This window comes from Colletes latitarsis, chromosome 2, assembly GCF_051014445.1.
Source record: "Colletes latitarsis isolate SP2378_abdomen chromosome 2, iyColLati1, whole genome shotgun sequence".
Classification (NCBI taxonomy): Eukaryota; Metazoa; Arthropoda; class Insecta; order Hymenoptera; family Colletidae; genus Colletes; species Colletes latitarsis.
In genome coordinates this window covers 13,942,417-13,960,996 of record NC_135135.1, presented here as the reverse complement: position 1 = coordinate 13,960,996, position 18,580 = coordinate 13,942,417, and the positions used below count along the sequence as shown (strand labels likewise).

Genomic DNA, 18,580 nt, shown 5'->3' with positions numbered 1-18,580 from the left:
GGGCACGGAGCACACGGAACAGGGAGAGACGGCCGTGATCGCAGACGGCGCAAACCGTAAATTCGAGCGCGTCCGTCGGTGTTGGAGGATAGGCCGCGGACTCGGGGCGCTGGAGGGAAAAGCAATCAATCTTTGAGAGGCAGATGAGTGCAGGAACCTAAAATATAGGGCAACACAAATTTAGTCTGGCTGCCGGTCCACGTCCACGTGTCGACGTGAATGCGCAACCGCCCGGGTTTGTAATCGATATTGCCGACAAGGCACCACGCCCTGCACCTGCGAGATGTGCGGGATATGCAATGGTACCGAACGCTCCCGGATCCGCGTCCCTCTCAACCTCTCGCGCCCTCACTCCCTCTCACTCTCTCGTTCACACTTGCTACGTTTCAACCCCCTCCTCCCACTCCATCCCCCCTCTCTCTACTCTTCAACTTCGCTCTCTGCCCTCCTGTGTCTACACGCTTCTCTCCTTCGCTCTCCCTCGACTCTCTCTCTCTCTCTCTCTCTGTTCTCTCTCTCTCTCTCTCTCTCTCTCTCTCTCTCTCCCTCTGACCCCCCCGTTTTCTTTCCACCGCCCCCAAACTCCTCCACCCTCTGCCTCTTCGTCGCCGTGTGTCTCTCCCTCGGTCCGCTCTCGGCCTAGTTATCCGCCTCTCCTTCGCCATCTCCGTCCATCTACTTATCTATTTATCTATCTTTGTCGCGGAGCAACTCCGATTATCTGGTCGGTTCTGCGCGGAACGGAGCGTGGCGGTGGGCCGCTCGTTCGTCTGGGGAGTTCGCAGCCACCGCTGTTGGCAGCACTGCGGGAGGACGCGCACGGGTTCCACGCGCGACCAACGATCGACGCGTCCCATTGGCCGAAACGCTCCCGCGACCGGCGAAACGGACGTTAAGATTTACGGAATCCCGTCGATTTGACGGATTGTCAGATTTCATGCTCGACGCGACGCCGGTTCGCGGCTTTTTTTTAAAAGAATATCCCCGACACTGTGCCAATGATATATCGGTTGACGCGCGAGAGAGAGATTTAAAAAAATTTTAATATCCACGCTTGTTATTGATATATACGCGCTGAAAAAATAATCCGAATTAAATGGAGAACGTTGAAATTGTCAACTGTTATCCGGATTACGTTTCGTCAATATATCCCTGGCACTCGACGTATTAAAGTTGCGGAAATCGTAAATATTATTTTTCAGCAATTTATGTATTTCTAATTGAAAGAAAGAGTGTATTTTAGAATGGATTTTGAGAGAAATGGGTACGTAAATCTGGTGTTTGAACGTAGAAAACAGGGAAAAGACGATGTCGAAGAATGGCCAGTTTCGACGCCTGCGGGCAAAGAAAAGTCCCTACGCAACATGCATCTGTACACCCTAAGGAATCAGAAAAATCCCTTTGCATAGGATGGCCGATGTCGTCAGAAAATACTCTTGGAATTACCGGAGGTTGAATAACTTTCCAAGCCTCATTGATAGCTATTAAAAAAAGCATTACGCTTAGTACTGAGCCCCGCGGTACTTCGTTTCCAATTATAGTTCTCAGGGAAAGAGCACTGTTACGAGAAACGCAAATATTCAGGATTTGGATAAAGTTCTTGACAAATCGAAACGTACTTCTATCGATACCTATTTAAGTTTGATCTTTTTGGGGAACGTGTACTATTTAAACATCAATATTCTTAATATTAAAAAATTTTACTACGCAATAACTAAATGTATTTTAAAACACGTGTCGATGTAAATGCATACAATTAATTTCTTTTAATAAAACTAACCAAGTCAATAATTGCAAGTAACCCAATAAATTGATTTAAGCAATATTTTGATGCAGAGAAATTAAGTTTCAAAAAATTAAATGCATAATTATGTTATTAGGTGTATTGAAAAACGTGGCCTCTAGTTTCAATTTCTATTAATTGAGATTAGGGTAGTACGTATTGTTGAATCTTGTAAGGTTCAACTGAAAACAGACGGGCGATTATTGTTGCATGGATAGCGAGCTCGCGATGTCGCCGTCTATGTTCACGAAGCGTGTATTGTTTCACAGAAATGCAAGCCAAAAAATATACTCCAATTGTTGGTAGAAAAACCACCACACAAAAAATGTTTAACTAAAGAAAATCAGGAGTATAAAATTACAGAGTACAATATTCAAGAAGCATATATGAGAATATACGCAAGACATTTTTTTTAAATTTATGTTTTTGGGTTGCCGTACAGAGAAAATTATTAAATGCAAAATGGGTTTCACGTGAGCATACTTTATCAAAGCGTCGCGGAAAGGTACTTTTTCACCTGGAAGTCTGTTCTTAAGAGGATTGTCACTTGGTTAGTAACATAAACAGTTTCATCGCGGTGTGCAATATTGTTCCAAAGTTGGATATTCGATGACCGAACCTTAGTCATGCCAGAGTTAACAGAGTTCTCTGCTTTATTCAAATCAGGCCGCGGGCCACGTTAAATCATTCGCCCGGACCGTATGCTGCGCATCTCTAATCTAGGCGGAAGGCCTTCGAACTAGATTCCTGCTATAATTAACGAAATATTGACGCTCCAATATGGGTCTGAAACTTCTTTCAATTTCACCGGCGATCATATTCATTTGGCCCCGGTCTACATTATACGTATATCCTAGTTAAGGTACACACGCTTGAATTTTCTCCAATTTTCTGAAGCGTTCCTTTCAAGAGTAATTGCGTCCGATCGAATCCTTCAGCCATACTCTCATCAATTAAAAAGGAATCCCTCAGATTATTTTGAACTTGATCTTTTTCTGAGACTTGTTCATTTTTTATTACTTTCGTTTTGCCTACAATTGCATTTTGTATTACATCAACTGTATCAGACAGCTATATTAATCTTTATATTACTAATAAGGCTGGACAAAATAATTAACAGTGGTGGTCGCTTCTGAGAATAAAATTTTACAGATTTTTATCTTTGTATTAAAATACACGTGTTCGTGAAATATGTATCCAGGAAATTATACCATTTTCTTATAAAGTGTTTGCAAAAGTGCAGATTAATACTTCTTGTACTTCTTCTTAACAAGATTCGTAACGCGATGAAATGAATTTCCCGATTTCTCTCAAAATTACAGGTTGTGAAACGTGTTTTGTTTTAGTTATTTTATAGTTCTTGTTCGAAACATCATTTGTTGACTCCATAGAATACTTTGAAAGAGCGTTCTGGACTGTTGAGAGCATTCGAGCGTCGTACCATGTATCCGACGTCTCGACAAACATTGACTGTTTCCGTTTCTTAAATAAACAAGACTCCAGTTTACTTCAGTATCGTATTAAGAAATGCTACATCTTAGCGCGGGACGAAGAACGTCGCGTTGTGTTTCGTTTTAAGAGGGTATTATATTCTAGCTAGCTATTTTCTGATAGCTCGGGATTTAAGAAATTTGCTCTTAAAAGATTTTATTAAAATTCGTAAAAATAACGGAGCTATAAACTTTTTACGACGGAGGTGTTAAGAGCTAAAATGGTAGGATTTTTCAAACTTCCTTGAAAGTAAAACCATTCGAAGACATCGATGAGATGAATGAAAAATAGCAAGATCAGTCTTCGTTCAAAATATTGCGCTGTGTTAAAATTTTTCTCGATTAGAGAATTTGAAGAAGAAAGATGGCGTCGTGCCGCCATTAAACGCAGCTACGCGGCGTAATAAGTCGAATAACAGCTTCGCACAGGTTACAATTAACGTTTCAAAGGGTCGTATCGACGATTGTTGCACAAATTATCGTACGAAAAATGATTCCCGGATGGTCCCGGTTCCACGATTTCGCAGTTTTCCGGGCCTGCAACCGAATTACACGTTCGAGCTATTTTCGGCTAATGGAAATAAATTATAGACTTCCGACCGCTTCATAATGCACCGATTTCGGCCTACTCCCGATTACTCCCGCCCTTCGATGTAAATAGCGACAGCGGGCTCTCTCCAGAAGTCGATAAAATTAAATCGAATAAAAAACTCCGACCGACGGTGATTCCTGACATTCGATCCCCGGGGCGATTGAAACTTTTTCGAATTTCTACGTCTGCGCGTATCGGGCGTTTCAAACATTCCATCAAGATGAATACTTTGCATGCCTGCACACATAAAAGGTCGGGAAACTCGTAACTCCATGATATTTTTGAACAATTTTTACTCTTCGAGCAAAGAAAGAAATTACTAGATAAAAGTTTCAAAGAAAGGTACGCGTTCCAGCAAAGGCATTAAAATTAATAGTTTGATACAATACCTAGAAAAGATAGTAGAATATTCGCGGCCACAAAAATTTTATCGTTGCATTTTACGTGCATCATCGAACATGAATCGTGTATTTTTATGTTTACGGGTCAAACTTTATCGTCTTGAAACCGTTTGGTAGATACACCTATCCGTTTCAAAGTCATAACGAACTCTATATCTCGTCTGAGGGGTTAATTCGCCTATTTATATATTCTTGATATATCCAGTATTTCGAATAAAACGTTAAATACGGTTTATTTCCTCGACTTGACTACGGTTTTCCAATATTCTTTTTCGTTTTTTCGCCCAAAGAAACAAATTCAGGACCGAAGAAGTATTTGTTCGTTCTCGCGGGAATCTTTCGTCGTCCCACAGCTTGGAGCGATACACACATCGTTTCAGGAACAACCTGTACGTTGTTCGTTCCAGTTTCTTCGGCGACGGTTAAAGTTTTCCAGCCCCGGAAACCGGCTACGCCCTTGCTTGAAACGGACAGTGAATGGGTCGGAGGGGGTGTGAGAGTTACGTCATTGGCGATGTACGCTGAAAAATATCCGATGTCTCAACCACTCTGCGACTACGAAATGGATTGGATTGATCTCTGCTCGTCTCGTAAATCAACCCTCCAATTCCCTTACACGCCCATGCATTATTATTTCCAAACTACCCTGTTATTTCCAAAATTCTTTCGTTTTAAACCTAAACACACTCGATACAATATTATAAAATTATAGGGGGTGAGTTTGATAACCAAACTGAACTTGTAATTCTATTTTTATTAAAGCATAATAACTTCGAGAGGTATTTAAGCGCTTATAAGTCCCAGGAACTTTTTAAATTTCAAAATTTTCCTTTAAATCCTTACGCTACCAAAGAATCGAAGAACAAAGCAAAAAAAAGATTTTTTTAAATCTTTTGAGATTATTTGGTACTTAAAAGGAAATGAATTTTGAAAAATCTCCAAAGTAACGAGTACTTAAATAGAAGTGCCGAATGTATCGGAAAACAATTTTTTAACGTAAAGAATACAAAGTATACGGATGGTCCAAGGTTCGAAGAACACGGAGGGTGGGTTGGAACATTCCAATCAAATTGGAGCAACTTGTTTCGAACGGCTAAAGATACGTGCAGCCTAGCGTCGTCGCGGTGAAAAACAACGCCTCGCCTGTTTGCCAATTCCAAGCGTTTTATGGCGATTGCCATCTCAAGTTCGTTCGGCTGAAAACGGTGCATCGCAGAGTTAATCGTTTCTCCGTGTGGAAGTAGCTCATAATAAATAACGCCTTTCCAATCTCGTCGAATGGATAGCAAAACTTTCTTCCGATGAACTTCGGGTCTAGCGATAGAGTGGGTCCTTATTTCGAGTGGACCACGATCGTTTGCGTTCCACGTTATCGCGGAGAATCCAATTTTCATCCCCTGTGACCAACTCCTTCGAAAAGGAATCCCTCTCGTTACGTTTGGAGAAGCGAATTACAAATGGAAACTCATACTTCAAAAAGTCAGCTGATGTGACGCAATTTTAAAGGTATCCAATGACTCCCTTATCAAAAATATCCCGAAATACCTTACCACAAAATAATAAAGTACAACACTGAACACAGAATTGATTTAATACATACGTTGGTCGAGTTTATATTACATACGGTATTATTTGCGAATATTTTTTCACTTCCTGAGTGCAACTGCTGGGAATTCCTATTGTAGGAACGGCATGGCGACACAAAGGGGAGAAACCAAAAAATGAGTCTCTTTGATTTAAAATCAAACATTGCACATGGTTTATTGAGATGCGGCAAATCAAAGGAAAAAGAAAGAGATTCTGACAAAGAGAACAAGACTCGTTATGATTCTATGGCAGTCTATCTAGTCATTGATCCCTATGACAATGTAGGGCATTCTCCAAAGCGCGTACAGAAGCAAGAGGGTGAAAATTCTAAAAAAATTCTCCTTTTTTTTTTTAGAACAAAAGTGGACGAAGCGCAGCGTGGAATTATGCTCGGAGGAAAGACGTACACTCGACGACACAAACGTCTCTGCGAATAAGTTAGCCAAACGTGTACTCTCCACGTAGCTTTTCTTGCAAAACGTTCGAGCCAAATTGTATTTCATTGTTGAGCGAGCATTTTCTCCATACTTTACGGATCACTGGGCGGAAAATTCAATTAAGTTCAAAATCTTATGTAACTATATTAAAATCCGTTGATTTCCAATGTTGCCAAACGAGAACAAACGAAAAAAGTCTTTAAAATCTCGAATTCGAAACTCTCGAAACCCTGGAAGACTTGTTATTTTGCTCGACAAAATTTTAGCGAGTCGTTTAATCGTTCCTCTAAACAAAATATAACATTTGTAAACCTTATCCGTAACTAGTGCTTCAGTGTACGTTGGTTCGCCATTTCAAAAAGAGTACGGTTGATAATCCTATCCGATATGCACAAAAAGACAGAAAGAGATATTTCTTTCGTAGCCTTTTAAATAATTTAGGAAATGAAAGGGGGTTAATTCTAAAAGGACGCTCTGAACGAGCGCGCTGCTTGCATAAGCAGCTTACGACTCGTAACAATGCGAGCAGCAAGAAAAGCTGTTCTGCAAGGAAAGCTCTCGGCTCGCCGTAACGGGCGAAGAACACCGGGACAAAAAATGTCGTCGAAGATCCGTCGTTGTCGTTTAATTCGATTACAAGATGGCGGCTAGCGGCGTCTCCGTTGCGATCGTTACAACCAGCTCCGCCGTTGTTAAACGAGTATTTCTTTCAATCCGATAATAGAAACATACCTCTACTCTGGCAAACAAACACTCTCAGGCAGACGCGTATTTTTACAGAGCATAGAAGAAACGTGGGACTCTGATTGATATTGAACAAACCTATCGTCGCTCCAGGAGCTTCAGAAACGTATTTTCTATTCTCCATATTCTCCAAATGTATATACTAGAGTTAAACGACAGGAATATATTGCAGTACGTGATTTATTTCTCTCCTGAGATTAGGAAAATGCCATCGTTTTGAAGGGTGAAGTAGATCGAAATTCGATAGAATTCATTAAAAGTGTGTAAACTGTTGGTCCCCGGAGACCGACGTGGCGTTGAACGTGTTAATTAATCTAAACTATAGCGTTATGGTTGAAAGGGACCGGTGGTTTGGCACGAACCAATCCGCTACGCAACACCGTTTTCTGTTTTCCGAATCTCTGCGGTTAGACGACGACTCCGTTCTTCGTTTTTGCATCGCATTAAAGTTGTCCTCCGTCGCGGGCAAAACAGAGTCGTCGGTTAAGCCGCTTTAAGCCCCGACAGGATGGGTCTAGTTAGGACAACAAAGCGGTATAAATACGTAGCGGCGTAAGCGTGGTTTACGAGGCACGCGATTCCGATGTTTTACCCGATAGCGTCGAGAATTTAATATAGCCAGGAGAATCGATGCCACCCGCGGAAAACTCGACAACAAACACACCGCATCCAATCGGCGTTGATTCCGCTCTATCGCGTTCGTCAAAATCGAAAACCAACATTATACACCGATGCTGCATCGTTGAACATCGCACCGTAACCCGCGACCTAACATAATTCAAATTGTTAAATCACTTAGGACGTGGAATGTAATCACCTATCGTAGAAAAAGTTAAATCGCTGTCGACTGAAATTGCAATTCATATTTTCGTATTTAAAAAACATTCGAGTTTAATATGAAATAGGTTAAAATCCAATATGGCCTACCCAAGAGATACCGATTGATTCGTGCATATACGAGTTGCCAAAGGTATTTTAACGTAGTCTTTTCTTATTTTTCGCTATAATAGATAAAAAAAATCGTGCAGTGTGAGAATTTGAAGCGGGACCGGCTCGATATCTCACGCGTAATGTCTCGCGGGGCGGAAAGGCGCTCGCGGCCCGATGAAAATGGCGCCGTGGGGCCGACAAACGCTTTCAGAAAATGGTGCGTGCCGACGCGGGACGATTAACTCGACGAAAAATTGGCCCCGCCGCGGAAGAAAAAGCGAGGAAGCTTCGTCGCCAGCCGATGAACTCGGCTCGTTTCTCTTCGCCCCGAGGCCTTTTAACGATTTCGCGCCGAGACTCTGGGCTCTAAGCTCGCGAATATAACCAGACCGGGTTCGCGGCGCGGCTCTCCCCGGGCTTTCTGGCAGACAGTGCGCGCGGAACACAACAATCGTGGGCGTAATATTCGCACGGTGGAATTAACCGGCTCTGGGCCTCCCATAATCCGCTGTACAAACCGTTGAAGCAGCTAGGGCAACAGGAAATAGCAGCGGAAGATAGACGTAACGAGGATCCGGATTTCGCGCGGAACAGACTGTCTGGCAGCTCGCGGAACAAGTGATCGGGGCGATACTGTGTCTAATAGGCGTCACTGGCGTAACGATTTATCGTACTGTTTGCTCTCACAGTGCCCGTGGAGTCGATTATAGAGCAAACAATAAATCTTATTCGCAACGGCGGCGCTAGATTTTCGCTACTACCGAAAGTTGACCTTGTATTAGATATAAACTAGCTCAAAGGGTTCCATTAAGGTGATAAAATGAAGTTAACGTTTGTAGGGTATGGTTAACTTAACTATAATATTTTATAAAGGAATGAATTTAATACATGGAGCTAGTATTTAATATATAGACGAATGAATATTGCCAGGGTGCATTTTATCCGCAAACCAACATGCGTGGCATTGGAGTTAGCTTGGAGGCTTGTAACCTCTTGATCCAAAGATTACGGTTGTTTCTATACGTTGGAAACATTCCCTCCAGGGGATTACTAAGTTCAGAACAACCATTCTTTCATCCGTTTCGAATCTTGAAAGATCAGGTGCTCGAGGAAATTTCTTGACCTAAGTATATTCGATTGCAAGGACGGTTTCTCTTTGGTCTTTTTGTCCAGTGGCAATATTGTCTTCGCAACTCTCCCAGGGATGAAACAAATAGAGAACTCGTAAAAATAGAAAATGAGTAGAATTGTCTAAAGGGTGTAGAGAGACATTTTAATTCTATGATATTTCTAATATATTCTTCGAGGCCTAGATGGTACATCAGTTGCATCCGAGAGTGGTTTTCGAAGAGTGCATCGCCTACAGGCCTGATACCCCCACTTCTACGCGCAGACTTTGCAGGGTCGTTGTACGCGAGTCCCTTATCTTGAAGGAACTTGTCGATATATGCTTTAACTCTAATCGCCTAGGGGTAGGTTGTAAAACAGCTGTTGCTGAACCTTGCCCATTCGCTGTGGCGTAGCCACTGTCACATATATTTTGCATTCTTTATTTCTTTCCTAATTCTTGGAATTATAAAATAGAATCAGTCGGGACTTATTCCCCCTAGTTACAAGAATGTTCAAAACGAGCAACAAAAATTCATCTATTAAATGTCTAGTATCCTCAGAATTCTACGCAAATTTCATAGAAAAAATTGATAGTTAACGAACGACGAAGGTTCCACGCACAAAAAATGAATTCGAACCCTTTCGAACGATGCCGAACTCAGCTCGCAAAGTCGATTTTTTCGTCGTGCGTACGCTGGTTCGACGTTGAAAATAAATTTTGACAAAGAGTCGACCTCCCTCGCGTGTTTGAGAGTAATTAAATTTTTTGCTCAGCAACCGTTCCGGCTCTGGTTTATTTCCCCTCGCGCGATCCGCCCCCGTCTCCCACAAAAATCATCAAATATCGTGGTATTCCCGATGGACGGGCAACCTTTCAAAATAAACGTGAACCGTCTGGGAGATCAAAGTCCCTTACGATGCCCGCCACTCGAAATATCTCGTAATTAGTCGATACCTTTGATGCCCTCGCGACGGAATATTCGAATCAAAAGTGGAAATTATCAAGTTCTATTCGATGCTAATTGCGTCCGTTCCGTATCACTGTTATTGGGGTCAGAGGCAGAATTATTAACTCTCTATTGCAGGGGTCGGCAAACTATCATACTGCTTCGAGAAGAATGCATCTGGAAGTTATGCGGGTCGAGACACTAGCGCCGCCTTCGCGACGCCTGCGGCTAAACGGTATCTACGCTGCTGGGTTCACCATCTTGTCCCACAGACACACAACTAACCCCTTATTCGTAACTTCAGCAATTCCACATCCAGAGTTGGGCAAATTTTATTCGCGAATAATGAAAATCATGAATTTATTTCTTTTAAATATATTGCAATTAAATTGGCTACTCTTCCGATGTTTCTGATTCAGAATACAGAGATCTAAATACCAAATACAAAATGGCGGATCGAATAATGGAACAAATAAGGGTAACGGGTCTCAAAGAAATATACAGTGAAGAGCAAAACTCATCACACACATTTTAACATAAATATTATGTTACACCATCAAAATCACACATACAAAATCGAAATCACTTTTAGTTCGAATATACAAACGTCGCTATAGACAAATCCAGTCGCAACCGTTTCTTTTTTCGTAATTCGAGAAGGAGGAGGACTATGATATTTTCCATCTAAGAGGGTAGACGAAGCAAAACGCACCTCTGTTTAAATTATTTGCGCGAGCAAACATCCGAAGACGACCGACGAAAGATGCATCGTCGTTGTCAAAGCCATTATTATGTTACTTTGATGCAATACACCGTGGAGAAGAACAAACAAATGTGTGGAAAAATCCGTGAATCGTGCAGCATATTTATGCCCACGCTGCGTATAAACGAAACGATATTATATCTCGTCTCGAACGAATGCGAAAAGACTACGCAAGAGGTACCTCGCGATCCAGAATTACGTTATACTTCGCGGATCTGTGAGCTACGCTTTATGCGGTTTCTGAAATATTCACTTATTTACATGCATATTCCATGAAGCGCTTTGACGTGGCACGGCTAGCATTATACTCACATACTCGCGTGCATGCACGGCATTTACATACTCGAACCATCTGTTTATAGGGGGGAAGGATATTCGTCCTGGAAACGATGGTTCCTCGAACTGGAGGAACGTTTGAGTCACAAATTAGACGACTCTTTACTCGTTGCTTCCCTTTTTTTTTTTAATCCTGTGAAAAACGATATTTCGATCCATATTCGTACAATAATATATGTGATATAAGTGAAGCAATAACTTATAACGTATGTTTTACCATTATTTATACTTTATAAGTTGAACATACAGCCCATAATACTTTGAACTATACTCACGATCAAGTTTTTTTTCTAAATATGAAAGAATTAATATTGTCACAAATCCACTAATCTTGTTTTAATCGCGAGAAAATAAATATAACAGTAGTGAAAAGAATCGAAAAATAGCGTAAGTAAAGTTTTCAAGACGAAGAAAAAACAGGATCCGACTGTAATTGACAAAGTTTTATTTATTTTTGCCTGAATATGTGATTAATCGCAAGTGATCAGCTTTCCCCAACGTTCCAAGAAGGGACAAATAGTAACTAATTGAGGTGTCGTGAGCCAAGAGGTGAAATCCAGGATAGCATACTCTCCGACACTTCATTACTCACAGCTGACACACACGCGTATTTTCGTAAAAACATAACGCCGCATTAAGTTCTTTATTCCGGACCAATGCTGGGTAAAATGTAATCTAATTAACGATTAATGATTATCGTTACCGTGCAATTAAACCAGTGACTAATGATTGTGATCGCCGTGTAATTATGATTAATGAATAATACCAGTAATGGAAGCAACGTAGCAATCCGACGCGATTAACTCATTAGACGTTAATCGCAAAATGGTTGTATTTTTTTAACTTTGAATCGATAAGTTAACAAGGGAATATTAATAACGACATTCAATAGTATATTTCTAATTTAAATTAACTCGATTTTTACTAGTCGAAGGTTCTAATCATTTAATTCCAATTTTTAACTCGCTGAACCTCGTTCCACAGTCTTTCTTTGGCAAATAAAATCGTAACAAAGTAAATGAATAAAAAGGAAATATTTTCTTTCAAAGAGCGTCCGTTTTCCGGAGTCTGTGTTTCTCAGAAAACATTTTAAATAAATTTTTATAAACAGGCACGAAATACATACAAATGGTTTGCCTGAGACCTAATGCGATTTTAATTACTCTCGCCGAAGTAACGTAGACGCGGTAACTATAGTACTCGCTCTTCTCTCGCGGAGCAAAGATGGTAACCTTAGAACCGTAGTTTACCGGTCTCGAGTGTAAATCCTGCGGCGGGGGTAAAAAAAATAAATCGCGATTGAAGAACGATACGACGGTTAACTATCCATCCCCTCGGATGTAGGTCGGTTTCAATCGATAAAAACTAATTACATTTTTCCAGCGTTAACAACCGACGCCTATCCTCAGCGCCGCGAGCATCGACTTGTTTCGACCGTAGCAAACCAAATTCACTCGGCGTAAATCTTTCCCCGTCCCCATTAACTCCGCCACCACCGACGACGACGGTTTACGTAGCAGATTATAGGAGTTCCTGAACCGTTTAATTTCACCGTGTGAACATTATGCCGCCGCCCCTGTTAGTCGACGATATACCACCGCCTAAACGCGATTCGTAAACAGCTGTGCTTTCGTCAATTGCGCCCAGGCAATTGTTAACCGAGTACTTCGCCTTAACAGCTCCGAAAACAGATGATTTTCACCATTTTTTAGGGGAGGAAATTATTAACGATGCCCAAATAAAGCTTTTTAGGGTACAAACTGATATACATTTTCAATTAACAAGGAAAGGAACATTACAACGAGCAATCGAAATACAATTTCTGATAAAAATCTCTCGATCGCTTACAACCGTTATTTGTAATCCAAAACATTTTAGTCGAGGAAATCAGCTGACATTTTCATTTCGGTTGCAACGATTATGGTTCGTGGTACGATATGTAGGAGTAGCAAAAGCTTTAGAAAAGTCGAGAGAAACGATAATGGGAAGGCGAATATCAGCCGATAAATGAAAAATACGCGAGCAATATTTTTCGTTGTCCCATCTGCGATAAAACTTTCGTAAAAATCAGACTCCGGTGATTGCGAGCAAAACGTTCGAACGGTTGTAAGCGTTCACGCGTCGACGTTTAAAAGCCAGTTTCGCAAGCAGGTAGTGTTTGCCCGTGTCTGCATTAACTCGCGATTGTCGTGCTCAATAGGATTAAAACTTAATTTGTCCGACGAGAGAGAGCGTGTGTGAGAGACATAGAGACAACTAGTAGAGGCTTAACAAGAATCACTGCATTTACGTGAGCTGTCGAGCGTCTTTGAGAATTTTCCCGTTTATGTTCGATCGTACCGTGCAACGAAATTACCCAAAATCTTGAAATGTTTAATTGTTACAGAAATTAATAATGACGAAATTAGATATTTCATTTATCGTTCGTACTCGTTTATAGTACGATCTTCCATGTTACGAACTAAGACTGTCGGGGGTGGTACGAAGATGATGTCTGACAGGGGGATGAAACAATTAATATCAATTAGAGCTTATAATTATAGTTACATTAATATCAATCGGGCCTCGTAATTACTGCCACAAGACGGCCAAACTGTATCTAGAAGATTATTCTCCCACCCCCTCTCCATTGTTTATGTTATTTAGCGCGAATGATTCGTCGACTCGCGCAGTCGACGGAACACTAACAATATCTCGGCACATCGTACATACAAATTTAGTTTTAAATTCAATAGAATAATGCTTCAATGTGCATTTTTTTCTTTCAACTGCCTGGGTCGGGAAGGAGTCTTTCTTTTCTCTTTGTTTGCGTAGAAGCTCACGTACACAAAGGCGACAACCAAATTCCAGCTTGCAAGTAAATACACTCGAGTCACGAATCCAACAATGCTTTTAGTTTTGCATTCAAGCTTTGACTGTAACGAATCGAGACAAAGAAGAGCACAAAGTAGAGAGGAGGGCTAACAAAAATTCGAGAATTCGATGGTTCGAGGATCCGACCCCTAAAAATTATTAACAGAAATAAGGATATTAAAGTTTCAATGAGTTATCAACATTTGTTAATCAAGAAATAGATTCTTTCCTCCCGTATCTACCACTAGTCATTTTCCATTTTATTACAAATTTCTATCGGTGTCTTAACGAAAAATTTAATCAGTGGAAAACAAGATATCTTTTTAAAATGATTTTTTACAACAAACTCCGCGCCTTATAGACTCTAAACATACAAGTTATGTACAAAACAAAACTTAAACAGTATCACTATCAATGAGCCACGAATTTTTCAAACGGCCCTCGTTTGTTTGATGGTGTTTTGATTTATTTTGTTCCTAGTTCGAGCTGAACGAAGGTTGCGATCGGAACCAAAATGGCGAGATTCACGTCGTGGTCGCCGACGGTGCCGCGTATTTAGCTCGAACGGTCGGTTCCGTGGGAGGAACGAACGATAACTCGACGATTACTTATTAAAGAAGGGCGATGGCGGGAAACAGAAGTAATTTCGAGCGTGTCGATTACCCCTGGCGGAATTCTTCCGCTTGTGCCTGCGTGAAAGTCTCCCCACGGGCGAGCCCCTATAGAAACACCGTCATTGACTATCATCCATTCGAGGCCCTCTTCGCCTCGGGGTTATTTTTCGTATACTACGGAGAGAGGAGGAACTAGGCCACTGGAAACCGAGTTCTTTTTAACCGCGGCCCGTCCATTTTATGAATTTTATGAAACCCCGGGACGGTTTGTACGGAGATGAAAAAGTTTCGCGGGCTTTAATGAAACTTCGGAGAAAAGTTCTACGCCCCCGCCGCTGCCCCACGCTACGTAGATCTTTCCACCGGATACACGTGTATTCGCTGCGATTTCTTCGCGACTTTTCCACCTTTCTCCCTCTCCATCTTTCTTGTCTATTCATGTAAGAATCTTTCGAATCTATTTGTTTGCCCCAGAAACACCCCAAGCGGGGGGCGTCGTCCGGCCTAACGGACAGAAATTCTTAAAAATATCCTGTTTGTAAAATACAGGGGCTACTTTTCAGAACTCTCAGAAAATTACAATAAATTCATTATTTAAAAATTAAAGGTACCTTAATGACACTTGCGTCGAGACATCCAAACAAAACCATCGTCTTTGTTTGGAGAGGGGTTCAGGCGGCTGCCCGAGAATTGGCAGAAATATATAGATGCTAATCGAGAAAGTAGACACAAGAACGGGGAAGAATACCGTCGATAATCAGGGTCAAGGGAGCATCGAAGGAATCTATGTGCCCGTTCGCCAAGCTCGTTTATCGTTGGGGTCGCAGAGGACGGTTTCGCAGACACTGCAACTTCCCCGACGATGAGCCGAATGCGCTAAACGCGTTCCACGGCGGAAAATCGTCGAAGCGTGACGGTCACTGATTGGTAGGTGCAGCGAGACGTGACGGTTTACGAGAAGTGGGAACGGCAACTTGGAAAACGGTTGCGCCGGATTTGCGATGCCGCCGCGGCGTTCGGCATCGCCTCTCGCAATCCTGTCGTGATTTAGGTCGGGACCGGGTGTTTCCCGATTTTGATCGACCCGGCCAAATGTCTTTAGGAAAGAATATTGCTCTCCTTCCGACCTTCTCAAAGCCAGCCAGTGTATTCTCTGTTGCCTTTCGCTCCACTTTGATCGTGGCTGAGTAAAAATTCGCTGGAGCGGTTTTGCGTTTGCCCTACCAGACCCGGGAACACGAATACTATTTGACTGCGGGAGATTGTTTGGACTAGGGGTCGACGAACGAAAAGGGCCGAATAAGAAAATATTGGGTTTCGTGGCCCACGAGCTTGGGGGATCGAGGAAATTATCAACGAAGTTACACGGTGGTTCGTGCGATCCTTTCGGGTCTTTACAAAAAAAATATCTAAGAAGCATGTGCCATTAACTAATATTTATTTATTTAATCCTTGCCTAGTAGGCTTAGGGTGACTCTAGTTTCCATCTAGTGAACTGTAATTGCCCCTGCTTTCTTAACCCTATCCATCAGTAACAAATGTTTAATAATTCCCTATACAGTTTCCAGATTCTTAACTTAAAAGACCCTTGGGATAATCTTGACAACAGATTAACAGCCACCGTTCCAGATCGTTTAGTCGATTTTATCCTTTTTCCACCCCTCGCATTCTCGTGAAAACGTTATTAAATCAACTTTATCTCGCAAAACTGTGATCCCGATGGATATTGGGAGCATGAATTTTTGGACGAACTGGCCGTTAGGCCCGTTGCGCATCGTTGGTTTTCGTCGAAAACGCCATTGTCGCGACGCGGTTCATAGCGACGGGAATAGACGCGGGCGTTATTTTTACGGAGGACTCTATAAAATTTTAAGAGGGAACTCGTTAAAATTGAAACATTAAGGCCGAGAGCGCGCGACGTCGACGGTTTATCGTTTTTCGATAACACGGAACATACGTAGTACGTAGTCTCCAAACTTTCGAAGAACTTTCCATCCCCGTGGAAAATTCCCAGGTAACCCATCCGAAATTCCTTCGGGACACAACTTGGTTTCGTCGCGGAACGAGTGCTTCCCATAGGAATTTTCGTCGCGAACTCGAGAATTTCCAACTAGAAGGTCGAACACTCTCGAGTGTGCAACGATTGGAATCTCGTTCTCCCGTCCTCCGCGCCTGTCCTATAAATGTTTGCACGCCGACACCTTGTAGCGTAGCTGAACGACAGCACGGCAAACGTCTGTACGCTAATCGCATATTTTCTTTTCTTTTCTCGTTGCAGAAGCCGATTACACTTTAGATGATTCCTTTTGGAACGAGGAGACTCCTGTTGGTGAGTGCATGGAAAACAGAACCGAATTCGTTGGAACGACGTCGACAGGCTCGCCCGATTACCAAATTATCATCTAATACGATCTAGTACTCTTTAGTTTGCACGACAAATAGGTTTAAAAGGATATATACTGCTTATTGGAAAACGGATAACAAGTTTCTAATAAATCGCGAGGATGGAAGTTCATGCGAAAAGTCAAATGTATAAGTTTAGCCGTTATCGATTCTGTTTTGCTATATAAAGCTGCGGTTATGGTGGAGGCAAAGAACTTATCGCCTAGAAAAATAGCCTCCATAGAATGTCTTCTTAATGAGAAAACTTGTCGAGGGAAGTTTGAATGAAGCGCCGTTTGCAAACAAACTCTTTTCGCTTTAAATTTTATAACTCGAGTCCAATAGTTTGCACACCTCTGCGTATCGTGAGATACTTTCTGAATCTCAATACGACACAAAGCTCCTTTTGTTGTATGAATAAACCCTATCGTTACAAATATATTAGAAAGCCAAAAAAACAAATATTTATTCGTTCACGAAAATAATTTGACATTTAGAAGACGTTCAGTGATTTTTCTCGTATTATTCTTATTGAGAATACGTATGGCAATTTGGCATCTCTCCAGTGATCGGACACTTAGCAAAGTTTTTATTTAATATGAGATTGACGGAATTTCGAATTCTATATTTAAAGTCAGGAAATCCATGAATGTTATTTATTAGCAATTTATATCGAATTTACACCTTACACGTTACACCTTATGGACTTCCGTAACCCAATTTGATTGTCATACTGACCTCAAAATTCGGAGCTGCAGAAATTTTTCGGTGAAAAGAAATTTCAAATTGTTCTGAAAAAATTATTTTTAACTGCGGGGGTCAATTACAATTATTTTTCGGTAATACATATACCTCCGAAATCCTACACATTTTCGAGAAAAAAATTCATTACTGAAAATATAATGTCTGACCATCCATTGATATGTTTCACTGAAATTTTATGTGTATGTTTAAAACATCATAACTTCTGAACGGATTGGAGGATTTTAAAGTTTCGAAATGCAAACTACGCGTATTTTGGTATAGAATGTGCAGAAATTCTAATAAACTTCGAAAAGTTGTTCCTTAATCCCGTAAAGTGAAAAAAACCCGATAGAAATGGTTCAAACTTCAAAAGACCATAACTCCTACAATAGTGAATGGATTTCATTAAAATTTAGTAGGAAAGTAGAGCTCATGGATACCTACAAGAAAGTATTAAACAAAATTTCCATACAGCGTCAATTAAATTAATTAAAAATAAAAAAGGAATTTTTAAGAGAAATCGACAAGGGGTAAGTGCCTAAATTTTTCGGCGAAAAAAAAAAATTTCAAATCATTTTGAAAAAATTATTTTTGACTGCAGAGGTCAATTACAATCATTTTTGGTTAATACACATACCCCCGAAATCCTACGTACTTTTGAGAAAAAAGTTCTTTACCAAAAATACAATGTCTGACCAGAAATGTTTCCGCGAAATTTCATGCATATCTATAAAAAATCATAACTCTTGAACGGATTGGACGATTTTAATGTTTCGAAATGCAAACTACGCGTATTTTGGTGTAGAATATTTACAAATTCTAAGAATAGAATTCTCGTATACCTTGTCCGTGGTAATACCACGTTTC

At 41.1% G+C, this 18,580-nt stretch overlaps 1 protein-coding gene across 4 annotated transcripts in view; it reads left to right on the top strand.

Moving 5' to 3' along the window:
- The window catches only part of Mmd (disintegrin and metalloproteinase domain-containing protein mind-meld), a 120,575-nt gene that overhangs the window by 50,988 nt on the left and 51,007 nt on the right, over positions 1 to 18,580 (top strand). For all 4 annotated transcript variants that reach the window (XM_076783915.1, XM_076783918.1, XM_076783917.1 and 1 more), the window contains exon 2: positions 16,866 to 16,916. In XM_076783915.1, the coding sequence (XP_076640030.1) occupies positions 16,866 to 16,916 (51 nt within the window). The remainder of the gene's footprint in view (positions 1 to 16,865; positions 16,917 to 18,580) is intronic.